The sequence below is a fragment of the Lepus europaeus genome, chromosome 6 (genome assembly GCF_033115175.1).
Source record: "Lepus europaeus isolate LE1 chromosome 6, mLepTim1.pri, whole genome shotgun sequence".
Classification (NCBI taxonomy): Eukaryota; Metazoa; Chordata; class Mammalia; order Lagomorpha; family Leporidae; genus Lepus; species Lepus europaeus.
In genome coordinates this window covers 71,080,796-71,100,843 of record NC_084832.1, presented here as the reverse complement: position 1 = coordinate 71,100,843, position 20,048 = coordinate 71,080,796, and the positions used below count along the sequence as shown (strand labels likewise).

Sequence of the window (20,048 nt, the reverse complement as noted above, 5' to 3'; positions counted from 1 at the left end):
TGAATTAAAGAAATTTATATGACATGAATGAAATTTTTCCTATGAAATTGAGATTTTAAAGAGAAATAGAAATGAAATATTAGAAATGAAGAATTCAATAGATCAAATACAAAGTCTGGCGGAAAGCCTTAACAACAGACTTGGTGAGGAAGAAGAAAGAATATCTGAGCTAGAAGACAAATCTTTGGAAATTTTAGTCAGACCAGAATAAGAAGGAGAAGGAGAAGAAGAAATTAGAAATTTTTTTTTAAAAAAGTAAGAGATTTATGGAATACTATCAAACGACCCAACATATGGGTCTTAGGAGTTCCATAAGGCATGGAAAGAGGGAATGGATTAGAAGTCTTATTTAGTGAAATAATCACAGAAAACTTCCCAATTTTGGAGAAAGAACAGGATGTCCAAGTACAGGAAGAACACAGAACTCCTAACAGATGTGACCAGAAAACATCTTCACTATGATATGTTGTAGCCAAACTCTCCACAGGAAAACATAAAGAAAATATTCTAAAGTGTGCAGTAGAAAAAAAACAGGTTACTTTTAGATTTCCAATTGGACTCACAGCTGATTTCTCAAAAGAAACACTACAGACTAGGAGAGAATGGCAGCACATAGTCCAAGTCTTAAGAGAAAAAAAACTGTCAACCCAGAATACTGTAACCTGCAAAACTCTCATTAATGGATGAGGGTGGAATAAAGACATTCCATAACAAACAAAAATTGAAAGAATTTCTCACACTCATGCAGCCTTACAAAAGATGCTTAAGGATGTGCTGCACACAGAAACAGAGACAGTTATCTTTATGAATAAATGTGATGGCAGAAAATCTCCCAGTAAATGTGCAAGAAAATTGCAAGAAATTGCAAAGACAGCAAATAAATGAGTTATCAATGCATCTCAAGGACTTAGAAAAACAACAAACCCAAAATTAGTAGGAGAAAAGAAATAATTAAAATTAGAGAAGAAATAAACAAAATTGAAATAAAAAAATACAAAAGATCAATGAAACAAAGAGCTGTCTTTTTAAAAAACAAACAAACAAAATTGATACACCATTGGCCCAACCTACTAAAAAAATGGAAAAGATTCAAATCAATTAAATCAGAAATGAAAAAGGAAATGTAACAACAGATAACCACAGAAATGAAAAGAAGCATCAGGAATTCTACAAACAGTTGTCTGTCAACAAATTGGGAAACTTATAAGAGATGGGTAGATTCTTGGACACAAACAACCAACTAAATTTGAGCAATGAAGACACAGGAAATCTAAACAGACCAATAACCAAGAAAGAGATTTAATCAGTAATACAGACCCTCCCAATAAGGAAAAGCCCAAGACCAGATGGTTTCACTGCTGAATTCTACCAGACATTTAAAGAAGAACTAATTCTTCTTAATCTATTAAAAATAATTGAAAGGGAAGGAATTCTCCCAAACTCCTTCTATGAAGCCAGCATCACCTTAATTTCTAAACCTGAAAAAGATACAACAGAGAAAGAAAATTGTAGACCAATATCTCTAATGAACATAGATGCACAAATTGTCAACAACATACTAGCCTCTCAACTCCAACAACACATCAGAAAGATCATTTACCTGGACAAAGTGGGATTTATCCCCAGTATGCAGGGATGGTTCAACATTCACATATCAATCAACTAACAAACTGAAGAACAAAAACCATATGATTACCTCAATAGATGTAGAGAAAGCATTTGATAAAATACAACATATTTCATGATGAAAACCTTAAGAAAATTGTGTATAGAAGGAATATTACTCAACACAATCAAGGAAATTTATGACAAATCCACAGCAAGCATCTTATTGAATTAGGAAAAGTTGGAAACAATCCCACTAAGATCTGAACCAGACAAGGATGCCCACTCTCACCATTACTATTCAATATAATCCTGGAGGTTTTAGCCAGAGCCGTTAGGAAAGAAAAAGAAATCAAAAGTATACAAACAGGGATGGAGGAAGTCAAACTACCCCTATTTGCAGATGAAATGATTCTAAATACAGGGATTGAAAAGACTAATAAGAGCCTACTCAAAAAAAGTTTGGTAAAGTGGAAGGATATAAAATTATCACAGAAAAATCAATAACCTTTTTGTGCACAGAAAATGGCATGACTGAGAAAGAACTTCTAAGATCAATCTCATTCACAATAGCTACAAGAAATTAAATACCTTGGCATAAATTTTAAACAAGGATGTCAAAGATTTGGATGATGAGAATTACAAAACATTAAAGAAAGAAATGGAAGATACAAAAAAAAAATGGAAAAACATTCCATGTATATAGATTAGAACAAAAGAAGCAGTATCATCAAAATGTCTATAGTACCAAAAGCAATTTACAAATTCAATGCAATTTCAATTAAAATACCAAGGATATTCATCTCAGATATAGAAAAAATGATGCTGAAATGCATATGGAAACACAGGAGACCCCTGAATAGCTAAAGCAAAGCTGTACAACAAAAAAAGCCAGAAGCATCACAATATCAGATTTCAAGACATACTATAAGGCAGTTCTAATCCAAACAGCCTGTACTGGTACAAAAACAGATGGCTAGACCAATGGAACAGAATAGAAATGACAGAAATCAATTCATGCATCTACAACCAACTTATCTTTGACAAAGGAGCAAAAACCAATCCCTGCAGCAAGGAAACTGTCTTCAAAATGGTGCTGGGAAACTGGATTTCCATGTGCAAAAGTATGAAGCAAGACCCCTACCTACACCTTACACAAAAACCCACTCAACATGGATTAAAGACCTAAATTTATGACAAATACCATCAGATTCTTAGGGAACTTTGGGGAAACCCATAAACATTGGTATAGGCAACAAGTTCTTTGAAAGACCCTAGAGGCACAGGCAATCTAAGCCAAAACTGACAAGTGGAATTACATCAAATTGAGAAGCTTCTGTACTGCAAAAGAAACACTCAGCAAAGAGGTGACAGATGGGAGAAACTATTTGCAAACTATGCAACTGATAAAGGAACAATAAACAGAATATACAAAGAGATCAAGAAACTCAGTAACAACAAGACAACCCAGTTAAGAAATGGGCAAAGGACTTAAACATAAAGAGGCAATTTTCAAAAGAGGAAATTCAAATTCTCAACAGACACTTGAAAAAATGCTCAGGACCACTAGCCATCAAGGAACTGCAAATCAAAACCACAATGAAGTTTCACCTCACCCCCATTAGAATGGTTTTCATCCAAAAATCAACAAACAACAAATGCTGGCGAAGATGTGGGGAAAAAGGTACCCCAATCCACTGTTGGTAGGAATGTAAACGGATAAAGCCACTATGGAATACAGTATGGAGATACCTCAGAAATCTGAATATGGACCTACCATGTGATCCAGCCATCCCACTCCTGGGAAGTTACCCAAGAGAAATGAAATCAGCATAAGAAAGTTGTCTGTACCCCATGTTTATTGCAGATAATTTCACAATAGCTAAACTACGGAATCAAAAAATGCCCATCAACTGAAGACCAGATAAAGAAATTATACGACATGTACACAATGCAACACTGCACAGTGGTTAAAAATAATGAAATCCAGTCATTTGCAACAAATGGATCAAACCTGAAAACATCATACTTAGTGAAATAAGCCAGTCATGGATGGACAAACACCATATGTTCTTCTTGACATATGATAACTAATAGAGCACCTAAAAGGCAATCTATAGAAGTGAAATGCACACTTTGAGAGGCAATGACTTTCAAAAGCCCTTGTCTCCACTGTTGAGGAACAGTTTTTTTTTTTTTAATACTATTTGTTGATCTCTGCTTAACATAGAGTTAATCATATGTGTATAAAGTTAAATGAAAATAGATCTTAAAAGAAATAAGATTGAGAATAGGAGAGGGAGAGGAAGAGGGGTGTAAGAGTGGGTGGGAGGGAGGGTATGGTGGGAAGAATCACCGTGTTTCTAAAGTTGTAATTATGAAATGTATGAAGTTTGTGTTTCTTAAATAAAAGGTTTCTGGGGAAAATAAAATAAAATAAAAAATTTGAAAATTTGAAAAATGCAGCAAGAGAAATAAGTATTCCAGAAAATAAAGGCAGCTACCCCACTTCTTTTAGCACAACAATGAGCCTTTGGAACTAAACCCAGAGATCCTTTTCTGATCCTGTCATCTTCTTGAGCAAGAGGGCACGCTAACTGCCCTGTCGCCTTGAAACGCAGGAACAATCTTCAGGCCGTCCTAATTAGGCTCAGGTTTCTCTTAGATAGAGGGAAAAGGACAACTCTTGCTTGAAGGGGTCAATGATGGATTTGCAAGGGCCTCCACACAGAACAGTGAGCCCTGAGGTTTCCAGATCTGTTGCTCTTGAATGGACATGCTGGACCCCATCCCTTGACCATCTCCGCTCCTCTCAGAGGAAAGCTGTGGAGTGAGAGCCACAGCAGGCCTCCGCAGCAGGTTGCAGTTTTGCTGTCAGGACAACCAGCTCCTGATTCAGCTAACTTGCTTTCCTGAGGGACAACCCGATCTATACTGGCCAGTCATTAAACAGATTTAGACAGGCCCTGAACTTCACCCATGAGAGCAGAAGGAATCTTACCCAGAAGTGCCTGTTCACAGTATAGTTTGCCAGGCAATAAGCTGCTGCAGCTATCAGTGAAGGAAGGTATTTCAAGAATGGGTCAGCTTCAAGTAGACTCAGTTCTGCGACATACTAAGAACAAGGGAGAAAATCTCATTGGGATTAGGAACTGGACTAAGGGCAAACTTGACTAAGGTCACAAATAAGCCTAAAAATCAAAGAAATAATAAATTGTGTCTCAATTTGTCAACCAGCATCTAACGATGAGCACAGAAACAGATACACAAAATTATTCACTGGATTAACTGTCCTGGCATCCATAAACACAACAACATTTACATTGTAATACACACAAGCATATGCTCACCCACATAGCCTATGGCACAGGTTACTTATCTTATGCTAACACTGTAGGTTTATGCTGGTCAGATAAAGTAGCACTGGTCTGGCAGCTGAAATGGGAAACTTCAGCCACAAGGAAAACAACATGTCTATATTAAAGCCATCATCTTACCAGTCAAATGAATGCAGTCCAGAGACTAAAATGATACCAATGGAGACCTATCAGATTAAGATAAACATATTGGGAAATTTATATAGACATCGCTGTTACTCTTCACACAGGATATAAATACTCCATATCCTAGATCATAGTGACTGAAATCCAAGTTGCCCAGAGCAACGCTTTAATGCCTTCAGCTTTAACTCCAAATGACCAAATAATGCTTTAATACTTAATATGTTAGAATGAGATTAGAACCAAGTTAATTAATTTTTCTGCCATTCTGTAAATCTAAGAGATATTGCTCAGTTTCCAAACTTAAATTTCTTTAATAGTTGTGTGATTAGACAACCTGTACTTGCCAAGTGTATTCAACAGTAATGTCTTGTAACCAGAAGTTGTATCCTTAAAATACCCTCTCTTCTATTACTAAACAGTTTTTCCAAGCATACAACAAAAAAAAAAAGAAAAAGGAAAAGGAAAGGAAAGAAAAATAAAAATGGAGAAATTGAGGAAAACCGAAGGATGATTGGGCTTGGCTGCTCTTCAGCCTTCTTGGCGTGGGAAATTGCTGGAGGACCTACGAGATACCTTGGCCAGGTTCTCAGTTCTGATGCACACTCCCTGATGCCTCATGTATTGCAGGAGAAACTGGTTGGTGGTTGGTACTGTCAGATCAAAAGCCAGGACCTTCAAGAGTAGGTGTTCCATTCTTAACAGTTGTCGTTTTGTGTACGTGTCATCGGTAATATAGACAAACTCGTCTACTTCGGGCGGATATATCTCTTCATATTTCCTGGGAAAGGAAAAGAGCTTTTAGAAATGAAGCTTGGCCGGCGCCATGGCTCAACAGGCTAATCCTCCGCCTTGCGGCGCCGGCACACCGGATTCTGTCCTAGTTTCACCTCTTCCAAGCCAGCTCTCTGCTGTGGCCAGGGAGTGCAGTGGAGGATGGCCCAAGTGCTTGGGCCCTGCACTGCATGGGAGACCAGGAGAAGCACCTGGCTCCTGCCTTCCGATCAGCGTGGTGCGCCAGCCGCAGCGCGTTGGCCGGGGCGGCCATTGGAGGGTGAACCAACGGAAAAGGAAGACCTTTCTCTCTCTCTCTCTCTCTCACTGTCCACTCTGCCTGTCAAAAAAAAAAAAAAAAAGAAATGAAGCTCGGAACTTTGGATCTTCTTCCTGAGCTACCAGCACGGGCCTTGCAGACTTTATTCTGAATGCATATTCTACTATAAATGGTACAGGGGAAAATGTTAGGAGCTAGTTTCTAGTCCACGAACAAGAGCATTACAAAGACATCCGTATCTACTTCTAGCAGCAGTAAGAGAACTCAGTGCCAGCAGAGAAGTTTCCGTTTTGGCCTCTGATACAAAACTGAAAGATTCTGAATGGCAGACACTCAGGTAAAATCTGTGTTCATTCTGCAGACCTCAAATCGTTTTGTGGAGGAGAACGCTGTGAGAAATACATGATATAAACATTTCTACAGGCCTTTTATTTCTACAAAGATCACATTGAACTTCCTCCATTGAATTAGCCAGCGATGCTGTGAAGCCAAGAGAAAGATAATGAGATACAACAGGGCTTCAAAAAGTTCATGGAAATACACATTATCTCTTAATTCCATTTTCCATTAGCTTTTTAAAGATTCCCCACTCTTTCACTGTCAGCAATTCTTTCCTTCTGCTTCTGTTTCCAGTTTCTGTAGGAAAATTTTGGCAAGTTTTTGCTTATCAGTAACCACAATGTTAGCGACCAGAAGCCCAGAAAGGAGAATCGACAACAGGTCAATTCAATGCAGCTCAGTCACAACCCAGCTCTCCTCTCCCACACAACCGTATGGGCTGCTGATGGGATCAGGAACCAGATGGGACAGTTCATTCCCTGTAACCAAACGAACAGTTATGATGGGTCATGTACCAGATCATGAGGACAGCTAGTATGTAACCAAAATCTGTTCTAGAATACAAAGTAGTTGACTTAGGATTCAAGCTGACGGCTGCCTCAGTCATGATATTCAACTTGTGGTATGAATCTCAGACAGCTGAATAGAGCACTGAACATGTACATAAGGTTCAGTTTCTCAGGAAAGCCAGCAAAGATGATGATCTTTTTCATCAAAGGCAGCATGAATAGGTTTAATTATCATGCACTGCTCTTGTTCAAGAAATGTGTGGAGAGAAATCCAGTGTTTTGACAGGCGGTACTTCCACATTATTCACGTTAAACAGAACACTCACGAGGCCAGGAGAATGGCTGCTGTTCCCACGAGCTGTAATTTCCCCCTCAGGACAGACATGCTGGACAGAAACCTGTCCAGGAAGTTGACAGCCAGATACAGGGTCTCTGCTCGAAGTTTATACTCCTCGCCAACCTCCACGAGCCAGTCCACCAGAATCGTACGCATGCCTTCTGTGATGTCTGGCTGCTTCCTCATGTAGTGCGCTTTGGGCCTGTGTCTTATCTATTTGTGGGAACAGTGTTGATATCTTAATAGCTGAAGTACACGAAGATTGCTCCCCAGCACAGTGACTGAAATCTTATCATAATATGCAAAATCCTTAAAAAAGTAGAGAATAGTGTGACTGTCTTGTGATTTCTCCAATTTTTTAAAAAAAGATTTATTTCATTTATTTGAAAGACAGAGTTACAGATTGAGGTAGACAGAGAGAGAGAGAGTTTTCCATCCGCTGGTTCACTCCCCAGATGGCTGCAAGGCCAGAGCTGAGCTGATCTGAAGCCAGGAGCCAGGAGCTTCTCCCAGGTCTCCCACATGAGTGCAGGGGCCCAAGGACTTGGGTCTTCTTCTGTTGCTTTCCCAGGCCACAGCAGAGAACTGGGTCAGAAGTGGAAAAGCCAGGATTAGAACTGGCCCCCATATGGGATGCTGGCACTTCAGTCCAGAGCTTTAACCTGCTGCGCCACAGCATCAGCCCTACTTTCTCAAATATTTTTAAAAAATATACCTGGTCCTTATTATAGCTCATCATAAATGGTCTTACTGATTAGGCTGTTTTTTAAAGGAAACAGTATAAAATGTTTTGAGGTAGAAACATTCCGCCCATTTCTCCACCTTTAGCTTTGCAATCACTCAGCAACCTATGAAGGATTTTCTCCTTCTGTTTAAGATGACTTTACTTTGACTTCTTGTTCACACTTATGAACAAAAGAAAGGTGCTCAGGACTGGGGCTGGTGTTGTGGTATAGCAGCTTAAAACTACAGTGCTGGCATCTCATTTGGGCACCCGGCTGCTCCACTTGTGATCCAGCTCCCTGCTAATGTACCTGCTAAAGTAGCAAAAGATGGCCCAAGTTCTTGTGCTGCTGCACCCACATGAGAGACCCAGAGGAAGTTCCTGGCTCCTAGCTTTGGCCTGGCCCAGCTCTGGCTGCTGTACCCATTTGGGGAGAGAATCAGCAGATGGAAGATCTCTCTCATTATCTCTCCCTCTCTTTCTGTAACTCTGCCTTTCAAATAAATAAAATAATTTTTTTAAAGAAAGGTGCTCAACATTTCCCACAATACACGTTCCTGACTGATGTTGACATAGAGCCTCCAGGTTGACCTCTGTACGGGTCACAAACAGTCTGACCTCTGTACAGTCACAAACAGCTGAGGAACCTGCCTTGCTTGGGGAAGGGGCAGACAGCAGCCAATCACAGATTACCTGAGTGAAGAAACAGCCATGACTGCCCTGCTCCTGGGCTCAGCGCAGTGGAGGAAACACAAAAACAGCCGGAAGCATGAACAAAGGAGACAGACTGGTGTCCTGCTCTGTTTTCTGTTGATAAAACACCACCAGAGACTGGGTATATTATAAAGGGAAACGGGTTTGTTTTGGCCCACAGTTCTGGTTCAAGATTGAGGGGTTGCAGACTTTGCTAGCAGTTCGAGGTGGTGAGAGACAGTCATAATATGGTGAGAGACAGGAAGGCCATGTATGCATCTCCTCTGGTTTCTTCCTCTCTTCTTCAAAAGCCAGTAGGGTTCAATCATAGAGACCCTATTCTGATGACCTTATCTAATCTTAGTCACCTTGCAAAGGCCCCCACCTCAAAACACCATAGTCAGATTACATGCACATCTTCTTATATCTCAAGATGGTGATTAAATTTCAACTTGAGTTTCAAACGGGACAAATGGTGTTCAAACCATAGCATTGAGATTTGAAGCCTCGTTTCCTCTTTCATTCACCATGTGAACCTGACTTCTGTTAGTCTGATCTGTAGAGAAGTCTGATCTGTAGAGAAAGGATAAAATTCCCTACTTCACACATTTACCGGAGGGATTAATTTAGCTTTGCAAATGAAACACTTAGGAAAGTGCCTAATGCATAGCAAACATCCAGTGAAAGTTACCACTAAAAAATTACAAAGCCAAAAAATGCAAATTGAAACCACAATGAGATACCATCTCCCACCCATTGGGCTATTATTCAAACAATGAAAATAGCAAGTGTTAATGAGTAGAGATATTTTGAAGCCCTGTGTGGGCAGTGGGAATGTAAAATGATGCAACCACCATGGAAACCAGTTTGGCAATTCCCTACAAAGTTAAATATACAATTACCATATGATCTGGTAATTTCACTTTTAGGAATAGACACAAAAGGATTGAAAGCAGGGACTGAGATACTTGTACATTAATGTTCACAGCAGCGTTATTCACAATAGTCAAAATGTGCAAACAACCCAAGTGCATGTCAACAGGTGAGTAGATTGAAAAATATGTAGCATTTACAAACAATGGAATATTATTCAGCCATAAAAAGGGATAAAATCCTAACACATGATGCAACAGCCTGAAAATCTTTGCTAAATGAAATAAGCAGACATAAAAGGGAAGATATTAAATGACCCCTCCTATACTAGGTACCTAGATTATGCAAATTCACAGAATGCAAATTCACAGAGGCTGGGACAAGAGGAGAACTATTTATTGGGTATAGAGTTTCCATTTGAGATGGTGAAAGAGTTCTGGGAATGGATAGTGATAATGATTGCACAGCATTGTGAACATACTTAAAACCACTGTATTGTATACTTAAAAATAGTTAGAATGGTAACTTTCATGTTGTGTATATTTTATCATAATAAAAAATGTATAAAGCCAAGACCAAACTTGATGGTGTCCTTTGGACAAGCTTGCTATTACTAAATCCAAGTGATCTTCCTGAACTTTTTTCTTTGTCAATTTCCTTGCCATGAGGTTGAACTCAACATGCATACTCCTGACCCGGCATATGCAAGAATGGCAACTGAGCCCAGAACTGCCTATTGTCAGGCTTGCTCCACCTTCTGACTCCCTGAAGATTCAGCTCACCTGATGTTTGTACTTTCTGTTTATGTCCCTAACTGTCCCCGTGTCTGTGATTGGAGGAGTGTATGTAACATTCTGGTTTAGATCTCTTCCCTGTAGGGGCTTTGCTGCCCTCTTTGTTCACCACCAACACTGAGGGTCTGGGTGACGCACCTTCTTACCATCCCCAGAGCCCAGCACATATTGTCACAACCATGGAAATCAGGCTGGGAGCACTGTTTGAAATTGCATTCTCTAAATTCAGAATTTTATGGAAAACTTGATACTGAAGACTTAGGGTACAGTTGGTATATTTACCATATTCTTTGCCTATATCAAATGCTAATAAATTTAAACTCATATTTGAAGAAGACTATTACACCATGTGTACTGGTCAGAAATAAATACCTTCCTTCCCTGATGACTTGCCTCTATGGCAGTGCTGGAGTCTTTTGGGGCCAAACACTGTGCTCTCTCCCCTCACAGACCATTCAGTCTGCAATGAAGACTCAAAAACAATTAGTTGTTGTGAAACGTATCAAGCCATAATATGATTCCTCATTACTAAAGAATAACTAATTATGTGCTCCATGCCCTCAGAGAAAATTTTTTAAATTTTTAATAAATTTTTGAGATAACATATTTTCAATTTACATTATGGTCAATGACTTAATGCTCCACTAAATAGAATTCAACAATGAAAGTATTATTTGCTTGATAAAGTGTCTTATACAACCTGAATCCTCAAATATTTGTTTATAATGATAATGATTCCATTAGGAGTAAATAAACTGAGTGCCATTTAGGCATAACTTTTTTTTTTTTTTTTAATTTGAGAAACAGAGAGAGAGAGCCCAATCCAAATGCTTGCAACAGACCTTGACTAGGGCTGAAGCAAGAGTCACCAACTCAATCCAGGTCTCTCACATGGGTGGCAAGGGATGTAATTACATAAGTCATCATCTCTACTTTTAAGGGTCACATTATCAAGAAGCTAGAGTTAGAAGCAGAGGTGGGCACTGAACCCAGGCACTGTGTCATGGCTTGAGGACATCTTAACAGGCCAAATACCTGTTCCCATATAATTAATTATTAGAAAAATATTCAGGAAACAAACCCTTTCACATTCATTCATGCACACATGCCAGCATACAGTCCACAAACAGTGAGTGTCTTCCATATGTCAAGCATTGTTCTAGATGCTGCGGTTATAGTGGAAAACAAGTGCAGGTGGCTTTTCAAGACCTTTGCTTCCTTTCCCATTTTTGGAGCTTATATTTGGTTTTTATTTGAAATATCATGGCCCTAGGCCTTTCTACAGTTCCAATTTCCTGAAGGTTGTCTGAGAACAACCAACAATGCTAGACACAGTGGGAATCTACCTCCTGACTGTGGTCCAGACAGCCCAATTTCTCTTCCTAGACAGTTGCTCTGACTGATACAATTCCCTGCTTATGCCCCAGCAGTGTGCACAGGTGAAGTCTTGTAAAGCAAGAAAAAAAAAAATCTCTCTTGAAACTGTAATACGACTTGCTGCCCCAAACAGAATTGATGGCTCTACTTTACTGTTTCTGAAACTCTATCAGGAAACCTAAATAATCACTATAATTCTGAAATTTGAATATGTATAATGTTACCTTTGGCTTATGTAAATCACAGAGCTTTAGGGAAATGACAATCTTGTGCATAAAAATTATTGTTTTTTGGTTTCAGCTGTATGAATTATAAATCTACTGTAGGGATTTCAAAAAGGAAAATCTATGATTATTGTATCAGGATTTATTGTTGGCAAAAATGAGTCCATTAGTTGGAAGCTACAACATAGATTATATTTTGGTTGTGGGCAACTGTGTAACACAATAAAATCCCTACAGGAAAAATGATTTCTTAAAAAGATTTATGTATTTATCTGAAAGGCAGAGTTACAGGGAGAGAGATAGGGAGAGATAGATCTTCCATCCACTGGTTTACTTCCCAAATGGCCACAACCGCCAAGGCTGGCCCAGGCCAAAGCCAGGAGCCAAAAGCTTCATCCAGATCTCCCACATGGGGACAGGGGCCCAAGCACTTGGGCCATTTTTTGCTGCTTTCCCAGGCCATTAGCAGGGAGCTGGATCGGAAGTGGAGTAGCCAGGACTTAAGCCAGTACCCATATGGGATGATGGCACCACAGATGGTAGCTTAACTTGCTGTGCCACAACACTGGTATAGATTTTAAAATAGCCAAGATAGTTTTAGGACCCACTGAGTCTGTCTCAACAAAATGTTTACGTTGTTTTAAAATAAATTCTAGCTATCCTTAAAGATTATCCTTAAAAATTAGCCAAAGAGTAATTAAAAATTTGCCTAAACCCAATGAAATCACGTATGTGGGCAACTGAAAAAATAAAAACAAAACAGAAATTCCCCTTGTAGTTGTAAATTTGGGAAAAAAAATTTAAACCATATAATTTTGCAAAGGCTTTTGCTGGCTCTTCAAAGAAAAAACTGGAACTTGCTATAAAACCCACCTCATCATAAGAAATCTTGGCAAGAAAAGAACAACACACATACTCTGAGTGCTGAGTGACAGACCCTGCAGCCCTATTCTGACGCTGAACTACAGAATGGGAGCATTTCCTGGGCACGCTTGTTACCTTGTGGTTTTTATAACAAAGGACCACACAATTCATAGCTTAAACAGTGCATGTTTATTTTCTCATAGTTCTGGAGTTAAAAGTCCCCATATGATTATAGGGCTAACATCAAGGCATTCATAGAATGGTTCCTTCTGGGTAATCAGGAAAGAATCTACTCCTTGCCTCTTCCAGCCTTTAGACACTGCCTGCACATTCTGCTCTTAACCACTTTCTCCCAACACTCCATTGTCTTACACTTGTCCTCACTGTTCTCTCATAGCAGAAACCATGTCATAACACCAGGCTCCCCAGGCAGTCCAAGATTATCTCTCCAGCTCAAGGTCCTTTAGGTAATCATATCTACAAAGTAACACTCCTTATAGGGTCTATGAGTTAGGGCGTGGGCATTTTTGAGGTGCCCTTATTCAGCCTCCCATACTGGGTAATCTCAGGACACTTAACTTTTGCAAACCTCTCAAATGGCAAAAAATATAATTTTGTAAACTCTAGATTGGATAATGCGAATGTCAGTAGTTACAGGCATCTATCTCTGAATTTATGAAAAATCTCACTCCAATCTGAAGTCTCAACCCTCATGAAACTAAACTGATTCCTCCTAAATGTAGACTCCTGAAGACAAGCACCCCACTCACATGATGCAGGTGCAGTGTTTGCTGAATGAAGTCCAGCAGAAAAAACAGTTACTAAATATTATTGCATTATCACCTCTCATTTTGCCTGCTACTGTCAACAATATCTGTGTATTATATTCTTTGACACAATATTCCATTAACAAGTAATTATAGCTTGTCCTGTATTTAGGGCTACCCATCTGATCTTTCAGTTGGAACTGTCATTATGTCATCCTTCTTAAATATTCTGGCATCATCTTTTTATTGACAAAACCATTAAGTAAAACACAAGGTATGGTCATAACCTGCTACTGTTATTAATGTTTTACTACATAGCTACGCTCTTTGACCTCTGTCTGTTCCAGTGTTCAGTTAACTCACACCAGGCCTGACAAGAATTGAGGGACAAGGTTCTCAGAGAGCCACCCCCACCCCCACCCCCACCCCCACTCCTACCCCTATGTTTGAGAAAGTTTACAGTCTTAGCTCCTACATTTGGACTTAGGGATCCATTTTGAGGTAACTGTTGATTGTGGGATGAGTTGAAGGTCAAAGCATTTTTTTTTTTTTTTTGGGTAGATATCCAGTTGTCCCAGAACCACATATTGAGAAGGTTATGTTATCCTTTTTCCCATTGAGTAGCTTGGTGCCTTCCTGGAAAATCAATTGAGCATAAATGTGAAAGTTGAGTTCTGGACTCTCGTGGATCTTTATGATGTCTTTGCACCACAATCTTGATTACTGAAGCATCATAGCATCTATAAGGTGCTGCCCTGGGGCCTTTTCCTAGCCACCTCCTTGGCTCCTCTGGGAAGCTATCAAGGGTCAGTTTCTCATTGTCTTCCCAGTTGTGATGAGATTTCCTGCCCTGCCCCATCCCACCCCATCCTCCCAATCTCAGTCCCACCTGTAGAATAGAGCTGCAAACTAGAACTGCCTCCTCATCTACAGACATCCCACAATGCATGTTGCCTTCATCTGAACCTTTATGTCTCACACTTTTGTGTGTGTGATAAGGACCTGGGGAACTAGCACCTTGACTACTCTTACATTGTTATACCCATTCCATATAATAATATAAAACAGGGGCCAGCATGGTGGTGTAGCTCACAGAGCTGCTGCCTGCAGTGCCAGCATCCCATATGGGCACTGGTTTGAGTTCTGCCTGCTACACTGGCGATCCAGCTCTCTGCTATGGCCTGGGAAAGCAGTAGAAGATGGCCCAAGCCCTTGGGTCCCTGCACCCTTGTGGGAGACCTGGAAGAAGCTTCTGGCTCCTGGCTTTGGTTCGGCACAGCTCCGTCCATTGATGGCCATTTGGGGAGTGACTGAGTGGAAGGAAGACTCTCTCTCTCTCTCTCTCTCTCTCTCTCTGTCTTTCTCTGTAATTCTGCCTTTCAAATAAATAAATCTTTTTTAAAAATGTAAAACATACTTCTCAAAAGCAGAACTGTTTTCCCTGTTTGTCTAAAAGCCTAATATGTCATTTCATTATGATTGCTCAAAGAACATTCCACATAAAATTCAGTGATTTTAATAAGCATTTTTTTGGGGAATAAAAGGAATGCTTGGTTAAATGTGTTTGGGGGGGCCAGTGCTGTGGTGCAGTGGGTTAACGCCCTGGCCTGAAGTGCTGGCATCCCATATGGGCGCCGGTTCGAGGCCCGGCTGCTCCATTTCCTGTCCAGCTCTCTGCTGTGGTCTGGGAAAGCAGTAAAGGATAGCCCAAGTCTTTGGGCCCCTGCACCTGCATGGGAGACCTGGAAGAAGCTCCTGGCTCCTGGCTTCAGATTGGAGCAGCGCTGGCTGTTGTGGCCAATTGGGGAGTGAACCATCAGATGGAAGACCTGTCTCTCTCTGCCTCTCCTCTCTCTGTGTAACTGACTTTCAAATAAATAAATCTTTTAAAAAATGTGTTTGGGAAGCAAAGCTGAGTAAGTTTCTTGCTGCAAGAATTAGCAGACTTTTGAAAGGTTTATATATAATCTGAGTGTTGAAGAAAGGAAGTGGAATGCATTTCTTTTGCTATGGAACCCATCTTTTCAGATGAGCACTTCCTAAAACAATGCTGGAAAACAGGGTGGACAAGTAACTCTGCTGGGCAATAACTCTGTTGCCCTCTAGTGGTAAGATGCATGTATACATTGTGTAATGTCCAATCTGGATAAATACATCTTTCTCTTCAGACATTAACATTTCTTTATGGTGAAAACATTGAAAGGTCCTATCTTCTAGTTGATTTTAATAGAAAAATATAAAGTATATTGCTATTCTCCATAGTCATTTTACTGTGCAGTAGAACTTGAGAACTTATTCCCATCTAACAGTGTCCGATACCCTCTCCCATCAGTCCCTTTCCCCTGCATGCAGCCCAGCCTCTGGTAACCACCATTATACTTTTAACTTCTGTGGGATCACCTATTTTTTAGATACCTCATATGAGTGAGATCATATGATGTTTATCTTTCTGTGGTTGACTTATTTTAGTTAACATGGTGACCTCCAGTTCCAGCCAAGTTGCTGCAAATGGTCATATTTTATCCATAGCTATGACTGAATGATACTCTATTGTGTATATGCACATTTTATTTATCCATTCACAGAAGATAGACACTTAGATCATTTCCATTTCTTGGCTCTTGTGGTAGTTCTGCAAGACTAGTGGATTTTTTTTTTTCCCCAGCTCTTTACCAAACCATCCTGCCTGGTGACTTTACTTACCATCTTCAAACACAGATATGATTGTGTTCCTTGTTTCCTCATAAGACTTCTTATAGTGCCATTATACTAAGTGATTCAATTATCTCAAGAAAGAAAATGCTGGATAATTCTTTGAAAGCAATTCCTTTCTAGTTGGAGATGCTCTTGAAACTCTTAGCAGTTGTAAGCAAGGAAACAGGTGAAGTGTTTGTGCTTGTTCTGAAAAATACAGGCTGACACCTCATTGTCCACAATGCTACAATTCCATTACAAGCTGCACAGCTCAATAATACCTGGAATTGGATGGAATTGCACTCCATTCACAGTGATACCATCTTCTGCAGCTCCATATCCAGGCTCTGTCCCATGGAGGAAACAATGCAGCAGGGAGAATCAAGAAATAACTGGGATTGAAATCGCTGGAATCATAAGATGTTCATGGAGCCGGAAAAATATCCTCTCTCTAAAGCAGCACCAAGATCAGATCTCCTGGAACAAATTTTTATTCTCAGCAGTGCTATGTGCCAGTACTTCTAAAATCAGCCACAGTTGATTCAGTTTGGAAATACAAGGGTGAATGTAACACAGGGAACAAAGAGACATGCAGGTAAAAGAATAAGGATGGAAAATAGTGTGAGTTGGAGCAGGAATTAATGGACAGTGAGGTACAGACCAACTAGGCAGCTGGTATTTGCTAATTAATTAAGAAAAGAAAAGAAAGAAACAATGTGATAACATGCTAGTGATTATATTAGCATGAAAAAAATCTATTGGTATAATTAATTATCTAAGCACTGGTTTTTATAGAATATCATACTCATTAACAACTTTAGGGAGTGACAAGATTCACATACTATCTGAAGCTGATAATTAATTGGTAATGAATTGATCTTGTAATATAACTGAATGAAGTGTGAATTTAGCTACAGAAATATAATTGCATACCAAGATCGAAATTTCATTTGGGAGGTTGCTGAGTTTTGAAATACTTCCAATGATTTTAAAAATATGATTTTTTGATACAAAAAGATAAATTAGAGGATATTTAAAAATAGGTGTTAAAACTTTTGCAATTATATGTAAATTGAAAGTTAAAAGCTGCTTCATGAACATTTTATTAAAATGCTAATATGCAGTACCTCAGGCAGTGGCTAATAAATAGAAATTATCAAGATGAATGTGTTGTAATTTTTTTTAAGGCTATCAAAGTCAAATCCCATAAATCTAAAATATGCACCTGTAAAAGGCAACTAAACATTCAACCAAAAGTTCAGAGAACTACTGCTTAATGCTTTTCTTTATGCCTAGTTTGGGTATGGCCCAGAGTCTCTCAGAGAAAGAATGTTGCTGCTTAGGATATTTAAATTTTTGTTTTAAAGATTTATTTATTTGAAAGAGAGTGAAAGAGAGAGAGAGAGGAGAGAGAGGGAGAGATAGAGAGAGAGAGAGAGAGAGAGAGAGATCCTTCATCTACTGGTTCACTCCCCAGATGGCTGCAGTGGCAGGGGCTGGGCCAGGCCAAAGCAAGAAGTCAAGAATTCTACCTGTGTCTCCCAAATCCATGGCAGGGCCCAAATACTTAGCCATCTTCTGCGGCTTTCTCAGGTGCATTCCAGTTGAATTGGAAATGGAGCAGCTGAGATTTGATCTGGTGCTCTGATACTTGATGCCAGTGTCATAGGCCACACCTTAACTTGGTGAGCCACAACGCCAGCCCCAGGATATTTATATATTAATCCCAATGCTAAGGAGAGATTTACTGATAGGTGAGCATCCTCTTGAATTAAGATTTGGTCCTCAGCTTTATTAGGCTCAAAAACATAAATACTCACAGTTTATTTGAAGTTGAAGAAATCCTGGGGGACTGACTTTTTCAAACCCAAAAGGGGTTCTAATTAATGACCCTGAAAGCCAAGTTATTTATTTCTAATGGGAGCAATAACTATTGGGATGATCTGGCAGGAAATTTGCTCAGGGCAATCTGTCTTAGACTCTACTCAAAAACTGAATCTGAGGCTAAGGTCAGAGTAGAATAATGGGAGTGATCAGTGATCAATGTGCTTCCAAGCTCTAGAAACATATTCATCAAACATTGGCTCTTCCTTAATGACCTGTTGTTATATTGTTTATACTCCCATCTTGTCTCCTTGATACGTATATTGAATCTATTAAGCTCATTTTGTTGATGAACTATCCATGTTTAAATGATTTTGAGGTTGGCGGCTTCATCAGAATTTTGTTAACTATCAACATTTCTATGTTCAGTGGTCATGTTTTCTGGCCTTATCCCTAACATCTGAATGTTTTCTTGTACTACTCAATATACTGACTACATAAGTACATCTTAGTTTTCTTGGTTTGGAATGCCAGTCTTATAATTCACCTGACACATTAATAGTGGTGATAGATTGAAATTCCAAATCAGGCCATGGAACATCCCAACATACAATCTCTCCACTGATTCCTTGCTGTCCATGACTAACGCCTAAGCTTCTTAGCCTGACAGGCCAAATGCCTTAGGAGCTGAGCCCTGCTTTTCCCTCCAGCCACATCTTTAGCCATGGCCCCAATTCTCTCCTTTCTCATGCTAAGGCCACGGTATTTGTTAACATATCTATCTAGACTGCAAGTTGTTTTGTATTTCTAGTACTTAGCACATTATCTGGTACATAGCCAGCACTCAATGAATGCTTGTTGAAAGAATAAATAAAAGTCCTAAATTTATGAATTTCAATCTACATTACTGAAAGGGCAGAGGATAAAAAGAGAGACAAGATGAGGATAAATTTTAAAATATTTAAAAGATGAGGAAGCCAAGATTGCTCAGATATTGGAAAATCCCCAATATTGGAGAAAGGAAGATGATAGAGATTCTTAAGTACATTAAATACTCTATTAACCTTGCCATTTTTAATCCTCAAATCATTAAACCATCACATAGATTTTTCCATGCTTATAATTTTCTTTGCTTAAGATTTTTCTTAAAGATTTATTTATTTATTTGAGAGATAGGGTCAGCTACACACAGAGAGAGGCAGAGACAGGAAGATCTTCCATCTGCTGGTTTACTCCCTAAATGGCCACAACAATCAGAGCTGGGTTGATTCAAAACCAGGAGCCAGGAGCTTTTTCTGGGTCTCCCACATGGGTGCAAGGGCCCAAGCACGTGGACAATCTTCCACTGATTTCCCAGGCCATAAACAGGAGCTGGATCAGAAGAATAGCAGCCCGGACATGAATTGGTGCCCAGACGGGATGCTGAAGACACAGGTGGAGTCAGCCTTCTACACCACAGTGCCAGTCCCTTGGTTACTAGTATTTCATCTCAATTCTTCCTTCTGGAACAATTTTACTTCTCTCTAAGTTATATTCTAGGGAAATGTCTTTCTTGAGTCCACATTCTTTTTTTGTTTTTAAAGATTTATTTATTTGTTTCAAAGTCAGAGTTACATATAGAGAGAGGGAGAAACACAGAGAGAAAGGTCATCCAACAGCTTGTTCACTCCCCAAGTGGTTGCAATGGCCAGGGCTGAGCTAGGAGCCAGGAGCCAGGAGCCAGGAGCCAGGGGCCAGGAGCTTCACTGGGGTCTCTCACGTGGGTAGTAGGGGCTCAAGAACTTGGACCATTTCCACCGCTTTTCCCAGGCTATTAGCAAGGAGCTGGATTGAAGTGGGGCAGCCAGCATGGGAACTGATGCCCATATGG

General features: G+C 39.7%; 1 protein-coding gene across 1 annotated transcript; it reads right to left on the bottom strand.

The window, feature by feature from the left end:
• Positions 1-4,266: 4,266 nt before the first annotated feature.
• On the bottom strand, positions 4,267-7,530 carry LOC133762115 (cyclin-A1-like). Its single transcript, XM_062195179.1, has 4 exons — positions 7,334-7,530; positions 5,682-5,886; positions 4,607-4,720; positions 4,267-4,476 (listed from the first exon to the last, which is right to left on the bottom strand). Exons 1-4 carry the CDS (start codon positions 7,528-7,530, stop codon positions 4,267-4,269), a joined length of 726 nt encoding a protein of 241 aa, XP_062051163.1.
• Positions 7,531-20,048: the final 12,518 nt, after the last annotated feature.